Raw genomic sequence first — 16,697 nt, forward strand, 5'->3', positions numbered from 1 at the left:
ACATGTTCTAATCTTTTCTAACCCTCACATGTTCTAACCCCCACATGTTCTAACCCTCACATGTTCTAACCCTCACATGTTCTAACCCCCACATGTTCTAATCCTCACATGTTCTAACCCTCACATGTTCTAACCCTCACATGTTCTAACCCTCAAATGTTCTAACCCTCACATGTTCTAACCCTCACATGTTCTAACCCTCACATGTTCTAACCCTCAAATGTTCTAACCCTCACATGTTCTAACCCCCACATGTTCTAATCCTCACATGTTCTAATCTTTTCTAACCCTCACATGTTCTAACCCCCACATGTTCTAACCCCCACATGTTCTAACCCTCACATGTTCTAACCCTCAAATGTTCTAACCCTCACATGTTCTAACCCACACATGTTCTAATCCTCACATGTTCTAATCTTTTCTAACCCTCACATGTTCTAACCCCCACATGTTCTAACCCTCACATGTTCTAACCCCCACATGTTCTAACCCCCACATGTTCTAACCCTCACATGTTCTAACCCTCACATGTTCTAACCCTCACATGTTCTAACCCTCAAATGTTCTAACCCTCACATGTTCTAACCCTCACGTTCTAATCTTCAAATGTTCTAATCCTCACATGTTCTAATCTTAACATGTTCTAATCTTTTCTAACCCTCACATGTTCTAATCCTCACATGTTCTAATCTTTTCTAACCCTCACATGTTCTAACCCCCACATGTTCTAACCCTCACATGTTCTAACCCCCACATGTTCTAACCCTCACATGTTCTAACCCTCACATGTTCTAACCCTCACATGTTCTAACCCTCACATGTTCTAACCCTCAAATGTTCTAATCCTCACATGTTCTAATCTTCAAATGTTCTAATCCTCACATGTTCTAATCTTAACATGTTCTAATCTTTTCTAACCCTCACATGTTCTAATCCTCACATGTTCTAATCTTTTCTAACCCTCAAATGTTCTAATCCTCACATGTTCTAATCTTTTCTAACCCTCACATGTTCTAACCCTCACATGTTCTAACCCTCACATGTTCTAACCCTCACATGTTCTAATCTTAACATGTTCTAATCCTCAAATGTTCTAACCCTCACATGTTCTAACCCTCACATGTTCTAATCTTAACATGTTCTAATCTTAACATGTTCTAATCCTCAAATGTTCTAATCCTCAAATGTTCTAACCCTCACATGTTCTAACCCTCACATGTTCTAATCTTAACATGTTCTAATCCTCAAATGTTCTAATCCTCAAATGTTCTAACCCTCACATGTTCTAACCCTCACATGTTCTAATCTTAACATGTTCTAATCTTAACATGTTCTAATCCTCAAATGTTCTAACCCTCACATGTTCTAACCCTCACATGTTCTAATCTTAACATGTTCTAATCTTAACATGTTCTAATCCTCAAATGTTCTAACCCTCACATGTTCTAACCCTCACATGTTCTAATCTTAACATGTTCTAATCTTAACATGTTCTAATCTTAACATGTTCTAATCTTAACATGTTCTAATCCTCAAATGTTCTAACCCCCACATGTTCTAATCCTCACATGTTCTAACCCACACATGTTCTAATCCTCACATGTTCTAATCTTTTCTAACCCTCACATGTTCTAACCCCCACATGTTCTAACCCTCACATGTTCTAACCCCCACATGTTCTAACCCCCACATGTTCTAACCCTCACATGTTCTAACCCTCACATGTTCTAACCCTCACATGTTCTAACCCTCAAATGTTCTAACCCTCACATGTTCTAACCCTCACATGTTCTAATCTTCAAATGTTCTAATCCTCACATGTTCTAATCTTAACATGTTCTAATCTTTTCTAACCCTCACATGTTCTAATCCTCACATGTTCTAATCTTTTCTAACCCTCACATGTTCTAACCCCCACATGTTCTAACCCTCACATGTTCTAACCCCCACATGTTCTAACCCTCACATGTTCTAACCCTCACATGTTCTAACCCTCACATGTTCTAACCCTCACATGTTCTAACCCTCAAATGTTCTAATCCTCACATGTTCTAATCTTCAAATGTTCTAATCCTCACATGTTCTAATCTTAACATGTTCTAATCTTTTCTAACCCTCACATGTTCTAATCCTCACATGTTCTAATCTTTTCTAACCCTCAAATGTTCTAATCCTCACATGTTCTAATCTTTTCTAACCCTCACATGTTCTAACCCTCACATGTTCTAACCCTCACATGTTCTAACCCTCACATGTTCTAATCTTAACATGTTCTAATCCTCAAATGTTCTAACCCTCACATGTTCTAACCCTCACATGTTCTAATCTTAAAATGTTCTAATCCTCACATGTTCTAATCTTAAAATGTTCTAATCCTCACATGTTCTAATCTTTTCTAACCCTCACATGTTCTAACCCTCACATGTTCTAACCCTCACATGTTCTAACCCTCACATGTTCTAATCTTAACATGTTCTAATCCTCAAATGTTCTAACCCTCACATGTTCTAACCCTCACATGTTCTAATCTTAACATGTTCTAATCTTAACATGTTCTAATCCTCAAATGTTCTAATCCTCAAATGTTCTAACCCTCACATGTTCTAACCCTCACATGTTCTAATCTTAACATGTTCTAATCTTAACATGTTCTAATCCTCAAATGTTCTAACCCTCACATGTTCTAACCCTCACATGTTTTTAATCTTAACATGTTCTAATCTTAACATGTTCTAATCCTCAAATGTTCTAACCCTCACATGTTCTAACCCTCACATGTTCTAATCTTAACATGTTCTAATCTTAACATGTTCTAATCTTAACATGTTCTAATCTTAACATGTTCTAATCCTCAAATGTTCTAACCCTCACATGTTCTAACCCTCACATGTTCTAATCTTAACATGTTCTAATCTTAACATGTTCTAACCCCCACATGTTCTAATCCTCACATGTAGTCACTGAACTCTTCCCCTCAGCTGCAATAGAACACAGAACATGTTCCTCTGGGCTGATGGTCATTTGCAGCTCAGGTGAGTCGAGTGAAACCTGGCGTTAGTCCGCCACAGATGACCGTGTTGTCTGCTCCCCGTCAACAGCATGGCTCGTCGATCCCAGTGTTCCTCTGCGGGGGACAACCCCCTCGACCCAAACTACCTGCCTCCCCACTACCGTGAGGAGTACCGCTTGGCGATTGACGCCCTGGTGGAGGAGGACCTGGAAGGGTACTACCAGTTCCTGCAGAGAGCAGACGTGGTGGACTTCCTCTCCACTCCTGAAATCCAGTACATCCAAAGCTGCGTTCATGCTCCTGAGCAGGGCGGCCCCCTGGACCAGCACTTCCTGGAGAGTGGAGGAGATGGGTCTTCAGACACCTACTGGCCCATCCACTCTGACCAGGATGTGCCGGGCTTGGACCTGGGCTGGCCCCAGATGAACCCCTTCCTCGGACCCACTGAGGTCACCACCCTGGTCAACCCGCCTGAGCCGGACATGCCAAGCATCAAGGATCAGGCCCGGCGGCTGATCAAGAACGCTCAGCAGGTCGGCCTTCAGCCATCTTTCTGGGTGTTGCGGGGGTTTGTTGTTGTTGACTCCTCCTTGGTCTCCTCAGGTCATCGCCATGGTGATGGACACGTTCACTGATGTGGACATACTGGCAGATATTCTCAATGCTGCCCTGAGGAACGTGGCGGTCTACATCCTGCTGGATGAGCAGAGTGCACACCTCTTTATTCAAATGGTGCAGAACTGCAGAGTGAATCTGCAAAACTTTGAAGTGAGTAAAGGAACTTTACCCGTCCTCGTGGGGAGTCAGAGAAAAAGACGTGAAACCTCCACAGTAGTTAGTATTTATCTATAAACTAAAACCATCAACTTGATTTAGTTTGACAACAGACTCTAAAGGTACGTTCCTGTTTTCAGTCAGCCCTTTTCCCAGCGTTTTGCCTGCATTCTTTGGGAATAATAAACATTTCAACAATTCCTGGAAGGACGTTTACCTTCAGGAAAGCAATTCAAAAATAAGCACAGTGGAATCCAATCATGTTTATCCTGATTGGACAGCGTAGTTGTGCGGCATAACACTGCCCCCTGTCTTGGAAGGGAACTTTGAAAGATTTCCACAAACCTTTTTCCAAACTACGTAGTCATTTTAGTGGATTTTTGAAATCTCTTGCAGTTTCTGCGGGTAAGAACAGTGTCTGGGATGACGTATCAGTGCCGCTCAGGGAAATCCTTCAAAGGTCAGATGTTGGATCGCTTCTTGCTGACTGACTGCAGAGCTGTTCTGAGTGGAAATTACAGGTAAACCGGCTTGATTGTCATGGAGGACATTTTCACATTTTGTGTGTAAAGTAACAGTCCAAACTGTTGCCTTTGTCCAGCTACATGTGGTCCTTTGAGAAGCTGCACCGCTGCATGGCTCACCTGTTCCTGGGACAGTTCGTCACCACTTTTGACGAGGAGTTCCGGATCCTGTTTGCGCAGTCGCAGCCGCTGATTCTTGACGTGCCCGCTCAAATGGAGGATTTCGGCTTCTCACATAAGAGACCATACCCCGACGAGAAGGCTCTGATGTACCGAGAGCCACGGAAGTTTCTGGCCGGGAACGTTGGTCAGTCCGATGAATGGAGAAGGCCTGCCTACGAAGAGCGGGAAGGGGACTGGAAGATGATAGCTCTAAAAAGGCAGGGGTCCCTGCGGGGCCCTGCAGACCTGCACAGGAGGTTTTCCTCCCAGCACGAACACATGGATCCTGGCTTTGATCAGGGCCCGTGCCGGATTCCCATGGTGGAAAACCAGGCTTACAAACGACACTCATATGCTGAAGGGGGTCCTGACAGATTCTCTTTACCGCTGCTGCAGCAGCCGAGGATGCCAGACTTTGAACTTCAGGGAAAGCCGTTTCCCAAAGGTGCCCATCCTTATCCGGGGCCAGAAGCAAACAACAGTGCCTACGACAAGTTTTGGAATCAAGACTTTCAGACGGCAGAACAAAACTGGGATCCCGGTTTACCACAAGAAGGGCCGCTGTCCGATAACTTTGATCCTGTCCATAACTATTTATCATCAACTAGAAATGTGGACTTTGAGCCGAGCTCAGACAAATTATCGAACAGTTTGCCCTTAGTCCCCCCTCAGCTGAAGAAAACAGGTTTTGGTCAGCCGTACGCCTGTCAGACATCGCCCACTCCTTCAAACTCAGCCGAGCAGAAGCTGTTTTTACAAGAACCCTCTGCAGACCGTAAGGATCCTGCAGTGAAACGGGGGCTGAGGAACTGGAGGATCAGCTCATACCTCAGTGCATGTGACGGCTCTGGAGACGAGGGCCTACCGCTGGCACCACTGCAGGCCCCCGATGCTTTTGATGAGCCCCCTAATCCCTCTCAGCAAACTGCACCTGAACCCACTTTGTCCAGTTTTAAAATCCCGAACATCAGAGAGTTCAAGATTCCTGCTGTTCCCAGGGCGAGCCACATTCCAAACTACAGCAAAACGCTGGAGCCGCCCAGGAGGTCATTAAATACGGCTGCTGAGGCAGCAGAAATCAAAACATCACCCACTCCATCAGAGTCATCCTCTACCAAAGAAGGAGAAAGGATGCAGGTGGAGCAAACGGAGGCCAAAGGCACTCCGGTTCGCAGGGAGGAGTCCTTCAAGAGGAATTACAACGCCGCTCTGCAGAGGAGCTCCAGGTTACGATCCTCCCTGATCTTCAGCTCTCTGGAGCAGCAGCCGGCGGCTGAAGAAACGTCTGCCTCTGAACTGCAGGAAGAACAGAAGGAAAACACCGACGCCAAACAGACCAAACCAACTTTTGTGTCCCAGGTTTTGGGACAAAGGAGATCTGGTGCCAGAGAGCTTTTCAATTGGAGCCGTAGCCTAAAGCCTTCTTCTTGTGACGCCTCGTCCTCCGAACCCTCCAAACCAGATGAAGTAAGCTGTAAACCAGAGCCATCAAAGGAGCACAACCCCAAAGATCCTCCAGCAAATCCAGATGAGAAGCGAGATAAGCTGTCATTGCCAGGGCCTGAGTCCAAACCCGCTGACTCTGAGCCTCCCAAAACAGAGAAACCGGAACCACCAAAGCCGTTATTTTTAGATTCCCTAGATATGAGTGATCCGGACAACAGGCTCCTGTTTTTCAAAGAGCTGGCTGCACAGCGCAAAGCTGCTCAGGTGGCAGAGGCAGAAAAGAAGGCGGAGTTAAGGCCACCGGTGGATGCTGAGCGCTCGTCATCCTCAGAAAACCAAGAGCCTCCTTTAATAGTCATCTCAGACCCTGTGGCTTCAACATCTGAGGATCTGTCACAGGAAAACGCAGCGTTCGCTGGGAGGATGACGCAGGATTCAGCTGCTCTGCCTTCAGAAAGCCACGACAAAGTGAGCAAAGGCGACATCGGGCCCCAACTGAGCCACGGACCAGAAAGCAAAGCTTCAGCGCTGGGAGGGTCTTCTGCTGACCTGCCCGTGTCTGTGGGAACTGGAAAACCATCAGAGGATCCCAGTGAGGCCTTTATGAAGGAAACCAGCGATCGACCCACATCAGCAGACGGAACGACCGCTGAGCTGCCATCTCTACATGCTGTAGACGGCACAGACAGGTCTTCTGCTTCAGAGAGCTCCTCTTCAGTCACCACCGGGTCAGGGGGCACTTCCTTATTTCCTGAAGTCCAAAACCCAGAATCAGCTCAAACAATCGTCTACACTCCTGAGCCACCACCAGACCCAGACCTCTCCAACCCACCAGGTTTACCCTCCAGTCCTTGGACCACAGAGGAGACCTCTGTATCAAAAGTTTATTCTGATTCTGGTTTAGCTCCGCCCCCTCACATATCACCAAACGCTGTTAAACCTGAGTGTGTGGTGTCGTCACCACCAGACTCCCACTTCTCTGCTGAAGAATCTTCTCAAACTCTTCCAGATGTAGTTCACCAGTCCACGTGTGGCTCTTCCCATGTGGAGTCCAACACTTTTCCTGAAGCTCTTGCAGAAACCGACACTTTATCACCGCAGTCCACCTCAGACTGTGTGGAACGCTCCGCCTCGTCTCCAGAGAAAGACGTTTCCAGATCCGAACCAGCTCAATCGGATCTTCCTTCATTTCAAAAGACGGTTGAAGACAGGACTGAGGTTCTTCAACCACCAGAGTCTGACAAACCTGGCAGCTCGTCTCCCATTCTCAGCCCCTCAGTGGGTCAACAAGACATGACAGGTTTACTCAGTCAATCCAGACAAAACCCCGCCTCCAGGCCTGATTCTCCTGAAACCGCTGCACCTTTGCCCTCTCCTATAACACTCAGTGCAGACCCGCCTCCTCCCTCTGTCTCTGACACGCTTTCTTCTCCGGAACCAGATCCACCTCCCTGTGACCCGGTGGACTCTGATGCCCCCACGCCGGCCAAAGCAGAACCACCGTCTCCAAAGGCAGCTGTGACTCCTGAAACAGACGGGCCTTCATCAGAGGAAAGCCTTCCTGTCAATCTACGACATCCAGAGTCTTTGATCCCCCCCCCTCAACCCCTCACACAGGCTCATTTGCCATCCAAAACACCTGAAGCAGATTCCCCCGAGAGCCACAGCGGGCCGGCTCCTGTTCCTGCAGAGAGACCTCTCAAAGAGCCCCAATTACCCGACACAGGTGAGAAAACCCTTCATGACCTCCAGGACACGAACAAGAACCATGAACGTGGTTCCCAAGAGTCCGTGGCGAGTGAGAAAAGTTCAGAGACGTTGCCCAAACAGCCCAAACCCAACCAGTCTCGCTACTTCTCCTCAACAGCCAACGTGCTCTCCAGCAGCAACCTCCGGGACGACACAAAGCTGCTTCTAGGGCAGATTTCTGCCAACTGCCAGAGCAGAAACGAGGCCACCAAAGAGTCGCCAGTCACCGACGACGAGAAGGAAGAGGGAGTCGACAGAAACGCCATGAGAGGCGGAGTCTATCGGAGGGGGCAGCCCAAGTGTCCTCATGAGCGCGAGAAGCTGCTGGAGAGGATACAGAGCTGCCGGAAGGAGAGGAAAGTTTACAGCCGCTTTGAGGTATGAAGGTGCCTCCCGCTATTCCTCTGCCGACAAACGCCGCAGTAAACAAACTTTAAGCTCTGTGACTTTAACAGATGGCGCCCTAACAAGACCAAACACAAGGGGTCGCTCCCTTTTTACAGACTGACTTCCATCAGCGTCGACTCCGAAAATCAAAACAAGAATAGAACAGAGAGCAGAAAGTCCCCGCCATGTTCAGCCTGAGGAGCACGCCGCCGTGTCCTCCCGGGAACGCGGCGGCGTGCTCCTCCCAGGGGCACGTTTTACTGTCCGCATGGGGGAAGTGCAATGTCAGCAACTGTCTCTGCCACCAGGCCTGACCTGACCTTGGCTTTTATCACAACAGCTGTTATAAAAGAAGGCTTGTCAAGTGTTGTGTCAAATCCAAACTTTGTAAAAGAGCTGTGGCCGTGGTCAGGAATGTGTAAATAAATGAAAGCACAACTGTCAGTCAGTTCATACCAGCAACATGTTTACTTCACCAAAGGACTACCGGCTCTGTTGTAGTTTTTCTATCTGCAGCTGGTTTTTGCAGCCAGATGTCACAAAAAGGTGAAAGCATGTTTACCAGAGGATGTGTAGATGAATATTCCATGTTATCTGTTGTGTTACATCAATGATCATCAACCTAAAAAAGCCTTTTATAAATTGGCACAAAATTCATTTCAAAGTATTTGAGGCAATGTTTGGCATTTGTTAATAAAGTTTTGAGAACGTCTCCTGATGGTTTGGTCCTTCCTGACTCTGAAGGAGCTGAATGTTTTGAAAAGATGCTTTTCTGCTTCACTCCCAGCTTAATGTTAAGTTTGACCCCTTTGGGGAAACTGATCTACTTTAAAAACATCCACAGAAAGAGGAAAACAACAGATTGAAACCAGAAAGCTGGTTTTGGTGGTTAAAGGTTTCACATGAACTCTGAAAATGCCAACATGGACTGGTTTTACTGCATAGTTTTCCATGTTTCCATGACAACAACACTTTGGCAAAAGTTGTTCAGAGGTTTCCAGCCAAATCTTCAGCTCCACCTGCAGGACAAATTAGTTATTTAACTGGGATGTATCTCCTTGTTTTCCAAAGAGGATCAGCTCAGTCTCATCCATTCTTTTCCAGATCTCTTCATATTTGATAAAACCATCCAGATATGTCATCTCCAGCATTAGCTCCTCTATTTCTGGTGTGATGAGTGGGGGGGGGGGGGGGGGACCCTGAGAAAACTCAACAGAATGAGAAAAGCCCAACGGAAAAGGAGTGACTGTGGTTTCTGGTTGATTTGATGGGTCATTTTGACCCGACGACAATATTTGTAAGCTTTGCTGTTTTGATCTGACATACATTCCTGTTTTATCTTTTTCTTTAGTGTTTGAAGATTTTAATTGAAAATGTTTTCTCTCATGGTTTCCATGACATCAGGCAGACAGGGGGGGCAGTATTGCATCATATTTTCTCCACTTAAATGATTATTTTCTTTGTTTATCAAAGGATAAAAATGAATTTGGACTAACTCTTCTAAAGAAACTCTGCTCATGATAAAGTTGATAGATTTGACTGGTGGAGGTGCTGCTTCCATACAGGTGAGGGCTGACCTGGAGACAGTGGTGACTGGCACCTCTGGGGTCGATCAGAGAAATGGGAAGGGAGTGAAAGAGGTGGAGATGAAATGGGTCCAGAGCTTCAACACTAACACTTCCTGTTTGAAGCAGGTTTCCAAACGAAAGGTCAGAGGAGCCACACCCCCTTAACTCTGTTTCCACACAGAAACTTCAATGTAAGTCAAAGCAAGAAAACAGCAGCAGTTCAGAGTCGTGTGGGTCAAATGTGGAAAGGGGGTTAAGTCTGGTACATATGTATGTTATGCAACCAGGTTAATCACTCTATTGTAAATGTACAACAGAAACACACTCCAAGACTTTCCGTCCCAAATCTGTTCTCCCCCTGAGGTCAGATTAAATGTCTGTGACAGACCGGGAGGGGTTTTCATTCTGAAACAAGCAACATTTGAAGACTTTTGCATCTCCACCTATGCCAGGTTTGTTAGATTCACCCTTTTGGCTTTTTTGTTTTTTTTAGAAGTTTTGTAACATTTCAACAGGTCAACATGGCAGCAACCACAGAGCTGAGCAGCTGAAGTCAACCCAGAACCGCCTTAATCCTTGGTGGCATCGACTCAACACGGTTCTGGAAACATTCCTCAGACTTTGGTCCATGTTGACATGACAGCATCACTCAGTTGCTGCAGGTTTATCTGCTGAACATCCATGATGCTGATCTCCTGTTCCACCACATCCCAAAGGTTCTCTACTGGGTTCTGGTGACTGTGGAGAACGTTTGAGTCCAGAGAACTCATTGTCATGTTCTAGAAACCAGTCTGAGGTGATTCCAGCTTGATGACATGGAGCCTTATCCTGCTGGAAGTAGCATCAGAAGATGGTCCACTGTGGTCAGAAAGGGATGGACATGGTCAGCATCAATACTCTGGTAGGCTGTGGTGTTGGAACCATGATCAGTTGGTACAAAGAAAACATCCCCACACCATGACACCACCACCACCAGCCTGAACCGTTGATACAAGGCAGGATGGATCCATGCTTTCATGTTGTTGAGGCCAAATTCTGACCCAACCATCTGAATGTGGCAGCAGAAATGGAGACTCATCAGACCAGACAAGGTTTTTCCATCTTCTATGGTCCAGTTTTGGTTAGTCTGTTGGAATTGTAGCCTCAGGTTCCTGTTCTTAGCTGACAGCAGTGGTACCCGGTGTGGTCTTCTGCTGCTGTAGTCCATCTGCCTCCAGGCTGGACGTGTTGTTCTTTCAGAGATGCTCTTCTGCAGACCTCGGTTGGAACCAGTGGTTCTTTGAGCTCCTGTTGTCTTTCTATCAGCTGGAACCAGTCTGACCTCTGACCTCTGGCATCAACAAGACATTTCTACCCACAGAACTGCTGCTCTCTGGATATTCTCTCTGTAAACCCTAGAGATGGTTGTGGGTGAAAATCCCAGTAGATCAGCAGTTTCTGAAATCCTCAGACCAGCCCGTCTGGAACCAACAACCATGCTACATTTAAAGTCATCAATCACCTTTCTTCCTCATTCTGATGCTGCCTTGAACTGCAGCAGATCGTCTGGACCATGTCTACATGCATTGAGTTGCTGCCGTGTGATTGGCTGATTAGAAATTTGCCTTAACGAGCACCTGGACAAGTGTATCTAATAAAGTGAGTCTACATAAATTGCATATGCCAGCGCATACACTGTTCTGGTTGGACATCTTGGGTCAGTTTGACCCCACGGATGAGCCTGTTCCCTGTTATCCTGTGCAGTTTGGAGTTTTTCTGTCCGTCAGCTCCTCTGAGTTCTCATCCTGCTCCCCAAACCCCTCTTAGTTTTTAAAATAACTCAGTCAGAAGAGAAAGACATCGTTTTTCCAACTTACAAAACCCTCACAGAGAGATTAGACTCCCTCCATGGATGAATTTCAGTGTCACAGAGTGTTGATTATGAAAGAAGAGCTCCAACGTTTCATAAGTAACAGTAGGCCTTTTGTGTGGAAATGTCATTTTGCTGCACCGCTGCCTAAGGTCTTAATAAGCTTGTACCGACTCGCACTAATCTTTAAAGAGCTGCACAGCCTGACGTCCGGCACACTGAAGGGAAACCCTGGGCTGAATTTCAGACGTTTCTTCCTTTGTTTAGGGTGCATTGCAGTTTCAAACGTTTTCTTAGAAATGTTTTCAGCTGTGAAGGCGGCATACCACATCTCAGCTTTCAGTTGGTACGCTTTCATCGTTAACTGCCTCGCTGCAAAGGATGGAGAGGACTTACCTGCAGGAATCTTTGTGTACGGAGGGCCGTGGAAGTATCTCACCTTCTTGAACTTGGTGAGCTTGTCTGCTGCACTGTTCTCTTCTTGCTTGTTTGTTTGTTAGGAAGAAAATACCCAGTCGTTCTGTTTTTTAAAAAAAACACATTTCAGTTGCTTCAAATGACGTTCTTTGGACTGGCTGCAGTCAATGATCTTCAGCCGGGAAAACAGACAGAAAGCCCTCTGAAAAAATGCAACGATTTCCTGTTCTCCGTGTTTGGCTTTCCTGTGGGGATGGTAAAAACACGACAGCTAAAATGAACATGTCCACGTGAAACCTGGCTGCCTGTCAGCGCTCTGCTTTCTGCCCTCCTGTTTAGTTTGTTGTTCTGCTTTTCTGGACCATCTTTGCCTACGACAGAGAGCTGGTCTACCCGGCATCCATCGACTCCTTCTTCCCTCCGTGGATAAACCACGCCATGGTCTGCATGTCCAGCATCACTTGTGTGGCTGACGTTCAGCTGGAATGTGAGCCCCATTGACGGCATGAATGTGTCTCCTCAGCACACCTTTGTCCTTCCTATTTCACTGGGAGAGCTCCTGGTTCAGCCTCACACCTACCCTCAGCAGAAACACGCTCTAGCAGCACTGACGCTGGTTGGATTGGCCTATCTATCGTGGTGAGATGCAGAACAGTTACTGAAAACACTATAGAGTCTCTCAGTCTTGTCTGATGTAACTTGTTGCATTTTATGTGAGGTACTGTGAGTGAACAAGTATGTAAACGGAGACAGAATGTAACAAAGCAGAATTTCTTGCATTTTCTGCACTCATCCAAGAATGAATCCAAGTTTTAACTAATGAGGCACTTTTAAAGATCTGAATTGACTGTTCAGTTCACTGATCCCCTTTACACTGTAGTTTGCTACATTCACAGCGAATGTACAGCCAAACAACAGTCAATAAATCAGGGGTCGGGAACCTTTTTTGCCGAGAGAGCCATAAACGCCACATATTTTTAAATGTAATTTTGAAAGAGCCATACAATAATGTAGTGTCCCTTTCCCACACTGAGGCACGGAGACTTAACCTCTTTTAAGGTTTTTTATTCTGGTTACTGTAGACCACAACAAACGCCGTACAATTAATTCAGCAACTTCTGAATCTCTCCAGCGAGACGAGACGAGAGCGCTTCTCCCAACTTTATATTCCCCTGCTCCCGCTGCAGCCCTCCCCTTTCCCTTATTTGGCCCATAGCTGAACCCCATTGGTCCAAATTACCTAACAACAGGCTGAGCGACAGAACTGAGAGCCAATCAGATCTCTCCTTGATGCGTTCCAGAACTCCAGAACTTATAACGCGACCCAACAGCCAAGTTAAACTCTGTCCGCGACAATATGTTTAAAACTAAATATACAAATGAATGTGTGCATTTGATGTAATTTCAACATTTTTAAAGTACAATAAGTCTGTGGATTCTTTTTAATAACATTGTTATTCTGTTGCTGATAAATGATGAGTATTTCTCGTGGTAGTTTTGCTGATGGTCTAGTCTGGTTGATACGTGGTGAGTTTCTGCTTCACGCAGGCGTTGAGACTTTAAACGTGATCTTAGGTCTGAATGTTCTGTAGATGTGAGACAGACTGCTCACCTGCAGACGGGGAGCCAAACACACACTCACACACTGCAGTGAGTGACGGGCAGTGGGTTTTACGTTATTACAATCCCTGCGCGATTCACCTGCTGCTGGTCCCCACAACCCCCCCTCTCTCTGCTTTCTTCCTCACACATCCCGTCCCCGCATCTGCGCGCTCTTTCTCAGAGACGGGAGCGCGCAGTTTTAGCCACGGCAATTCACAGGTTTCCAGCTGGTACAAACTCTGTGAAATAATAGATAATAGTAAACTGAAAGTGCTGGCGCAGATTTCTCTCTCTAAGCACCGCTACTACTGCGCGCCTCTGGCATCGCATCGCGCCCGAGAAGGACTGGTCTAATGAAAAAAAAAGTATAATTATAGATTTGTCTGCGAGCCACATGTGACCATCAAAAGAGCCATATATGGCTCGCGAGCCATAGGTTCCCGACCCCTGCAATAAATGATCTAAAACGGATATTTTCCTGGAGAGTTACAGACAAACATCACTGATGTTGTGATCCTTATAGCCAATGTTCATGTCTGGATGTGAAAAATGTTGATGTAAAGAGAGCCTGATGGGAAAAGCAGTCACTGATGTAATAGCATAAAAAGCCAGCAGAAGACCAGATCTGGAGACTTCCCGTCTGTGCAGCAGTAATCAGGACGCCACTTAATTTAAACGGAAAACACTGAAAAACATGTGTGTGTATACTTGGATAAGGATGAACAGTTTCAAAAAATGTGAAGGTAACGAAAGCAAAAGTAGAAACAGAAAAGAGCCGCACGTTTGGATTTAAAACCACTTTAATGATTTTACAGCTGAAAACTCACAGAAACATTTGATGAGTAACATCTACATTCTGGGCTCAAAGCAAAGGAATCCTCTGAAAAATGATTTAGTTTTCAACTTTTAAAGGACTTTTTGATTAATTCAATAAAGATCTTTTTACTGTTTAAAAGTTTCACATAAAAATCCTCAAAAGTCTGTGATGCTTTTCATTTGTTGGTGTCACCAGTGACCACAGTCAGAATAGATCTCCAGTAAAAATCAGAGGATGTTGCACTAAAATCAAGAGCGGCACTTTTTTTGTCTGTGTTCTGCAGGATCCTCTGGGTGTACGTCTCCGTGGGGGTCTGGGTGTACCCTCTTCTCGGGCACTTCAGCCCCGCCGGCTTGGCGGCCTTCTTCTTCTTTAACATGTCTGTGGTGACGCTGCTCTACACGCTCGGGGACAAACTCAACAGCCTCGTCTGGAGTAAGAAACAGTCATCACAGAAGAGCAGACAGCAGTCTCTATCTGTTAACCCCTCTTTGTTTGTTCTTCATTCTAGGAAAGGAAAAAGCAAACTGACTGAGCCGGAAAAACGGCCTCCTCTGCCCATGAGCAACATTTCAAACCACTTCTGTCTGCGACGGTTTCTTTATGAAGCTCAAAAAAGGCCTATTTATTATTGTAAAATATCAGAAACTTTCAATGAATCCCAATAAAGCAGCTTCCAAAACAACAGCTCTGCTGTGTCTTTTCATAATTCTTACAAACTTCTGATCCAAACAAAAACCAGATTTTCAGAAAAAAGTGCAACCAGGATTGCAGCAGAGGAGCGGGCTTTGAGCACAAAGGGGTCTCCATGTGTTCCTTATCTTCCCTCCCTGTTTTTGTCCATCTGTCACTAAAACTTGAGGATCCTCGTCTCCTCGGGCTGCAGTCAGCTGGCTGTCAGGTCTCTGAAGCCTTTGAGGTGCTGGAGGTAGTCCGGATCTGCGTCCACCAGACCCACTGAAATGATCCTCGTCAGGAGATGGAGGTCATCTTCACTCATGTCCTTCTGTAACCAGGAGGACGGGCAAATATGTGATCAAATATTGGAAAAAAATCACGACTTCCATTTTCTGCTCAGGAGAAATCTCACCATCATGTTGTTTCCGGAGGCATCAGCCAGCACAGACTTTTGGGACTTCTTTTCCTGTCAGCAACACGGATCAAAGGAAAGGATGAGGTTTCTCAGTTGCTCTCAGGTATTTTGAATCCTCAGAAACTACATTGGTGTGAGATCTCACCTCTTTAAGTCCCTTGGAAACAAAAATGATGATCATCAGGAGTCCACCAGTGATCTACACATCAAAAACAGACAGAAACACGCCCTGACTTTGGTCCTTCTGTCTGAAGAAAACAGGTAAATGTTTGACAAAGAGTTCCAACTCACTCCCAGTAAGTACAGCATGGCGGTGTCTCGCGTCGCCGTCCTGCTTCTGCTCTCGGGTGTCCTTCAGCTGAACTAAATAGAGTCCTTCTGCTCAGTACGGGGAAAATTTCCCAGAGGAACCGGCTGAACAGGAACCTCTGCATTTCAAGCAGCACTGATCATTCCGATGATAAGGAGACACCTAGTGTGACTGAGAAAATAAGGCCATTGTGTAATGGTTTACGCACAATGAAGCTGTAGCTGCGCCAAGCGGCCTGAGTCAAAGAACCAAGCGGGTTTCAAATTTAGACTCCAGCAGGGAATCTCAATGAGGCCCAGTCAGCGAGAGCGGCTGCATCAGCAGACGCCGGCGTCATCCCCCATCCCTCTGACGCTGCTCTGAAGGGAAACCATCTGCACTACGTCAACGATACCACTATGCCAATGAAAGTAAACCAACTCACCCCCCTGAAAAAATCTCTGCTCAGGTTTCTGTTCCTTTATGAAAATGAAGCATCGGAATCATTTAAAAAATGAATGTTCAAACATCCCACACACACACACACACACCTTTCTGCTGGCATGAACGGGTTGGAGGTTCTGTTCTGACAAGCCGCTTCTAAAGCACACAAAGCAGCGTAACACAAAAAGACGTTTGTGTGTCTGAATGTGAAGCAGAGGAGGTTCCTCAATTATGGTTTTCTGATTCAATTTAGCCTCATTTTGCTGTTTGTTTAACTCCAACTCACAGCATGAAAGGATCCCAGACAACTTTGGAGATTCAATCCAGTCCAATTAGGTTTGTCTGCTGTTGATTCTCCCAGGGTTGCTGGTTTTGGAAAGAAGGCAGAGAGATCCAGTGATTCAGTGATCCAGTGATTCTGAGGGAAAGTCTGAACCAAACTCTGACAGTTCTTAACACATCCTGGAATTTCATGTTTTGACACATTAAACAAAAAAAGAAGAAATAACATAACAACGGTGAATATTTCATGGAAAAATCCAGGTGAGTCTGGAAATGTGGTGTTA

General features: G+C 45.8%; 2 protein-coding genes and 1 long non-coding RNA gene across 3 annotated transcripts; 2 read left to right on the forward strand and 1 right to left on the reverse strand.

Moving 5' to 3' along the window:
- The first annotated feature begins 2,363 nt into the window (after nt 1–2,363).
- On the forward strand, nt 2,364–8,769 carry LOC101175262 (protein FAM83H). Its single transcript, XM_023963273.1, has 5 exons — nt 2,364–3,032; nt 3,099–3,543; nt 3,614–3,778; nt 4,181–4,305; nt 4,386–8,769. The coding sequence occupies exons 1-5, from the start codon at nt 2,998–3,000 to the stop codon at nt 8,047–8,049; spliced, it is 4,434 nt and encodes a 1,477-aa protein (XP_023819041.1). The 5' UTR covers nt 2,364–2,997; the 3' UTR covers nt 8,050–8,769.
- A 2,286-nt stretch (nt 8,770–11,055) lies between these two features.
- Nucleotides 11,056–14,992, forward strand: LOC111948766 (androgen-dependent TFPI-regulating protein-like). Its single transcript, XM_023963274.1, has 6 exons — nt 11,056–11,921; nt 12,017–12,142; nt 12,226–12,327; nt 12,410–12,525; nt 14,589–14,740; nt 14,817–14,992. The coding sequence occupies exons 1-6, from the start codon at nt 11,508–11,510 to the stop codon at nt 14,834–14,836; spliced, it is 930 nt and encodes a 309-aa protein (XP_023819042.1). The 5' UTR covers nt 11,056–11,507; the 3' UTR covers nt 14,837–14,992.
- Nucleotides 14,271–16,477, reverse strand: LOC105355840. The gene is made up of 5 exons (XR_910168.3): nt 15,917–16,477; nt 15,690–15,826; nt 15,544–15,597; nt 15,396–15,449; nt 14,271–15,311 (listed from the first exon to the last, which is right to left on the reverse strand). It is a non-coding gene; the product is annotated as an uncharacterized LOC105355840 (long non-coding RNA).
- Between the last annotated feature and the right edge of the window lie 220 nt (nt 16,478–16,697).

The sequence above is a fragment of the Oryzias latipes genome, chromosome 15 (genome assembly GCF_002234675.1).
Source record: "Oryzias latipes chromosome 15, ASM223467v1".
Lineage (NCBI taxonomy): Eukaryota > Metazoa > Chordata > Actinopteri > Beloniformes > Adrianichthyidae > Oryzias > Oryzias latipes.

Excerpts from the sequence above, each read along its gene's own strand:
- LOC101175262 (XM_023963273.1), top strand. The coding sequence starts at position 2,998 with ATGTTCCTCTGGGCTGATGGTCATTTGCAGCTCAG. Across the intron at positions 3,779-4,180 it reads TGAATCTGCAAAACTTTGAA|TTTCTGCGGGTAAGAACAGT; the intron begins GTGAGTAAAGGA and ends AATCTCTTGCAG. Across the intron at positions 4,306-4,385 it reads GTTCTGAGTGGAAATTACAG|CTACATGTGGTCCTTTGAGA; the intron begins GTAAACCGGCTT and ends GCCTTTGTCCAG.
- LOC111948766 (XM_023963274.1), top strand. The coding sequence starts at position 11,508 with ATGGATGAATTTCAGTGTCACAGAGTGTTGATTATGAAAGAAGAGCTC. Across the intron at positions 12,143-12,225 it reads TTGGCTTTCCTGTGGGGATG|TTTGTTGTTCTGCTTTTCTG; the intron begins GTAAAAACACGA and ends CCTCCTGTTTAG. Across the intron at positions 14,741-14,816 it reads ACTCAACAGCCTCGTCTGGA|GAAAGGAAAAAGCAAACTGA; the intron begins GTAAGAAACAGT and ends TCTTCATTCTAG.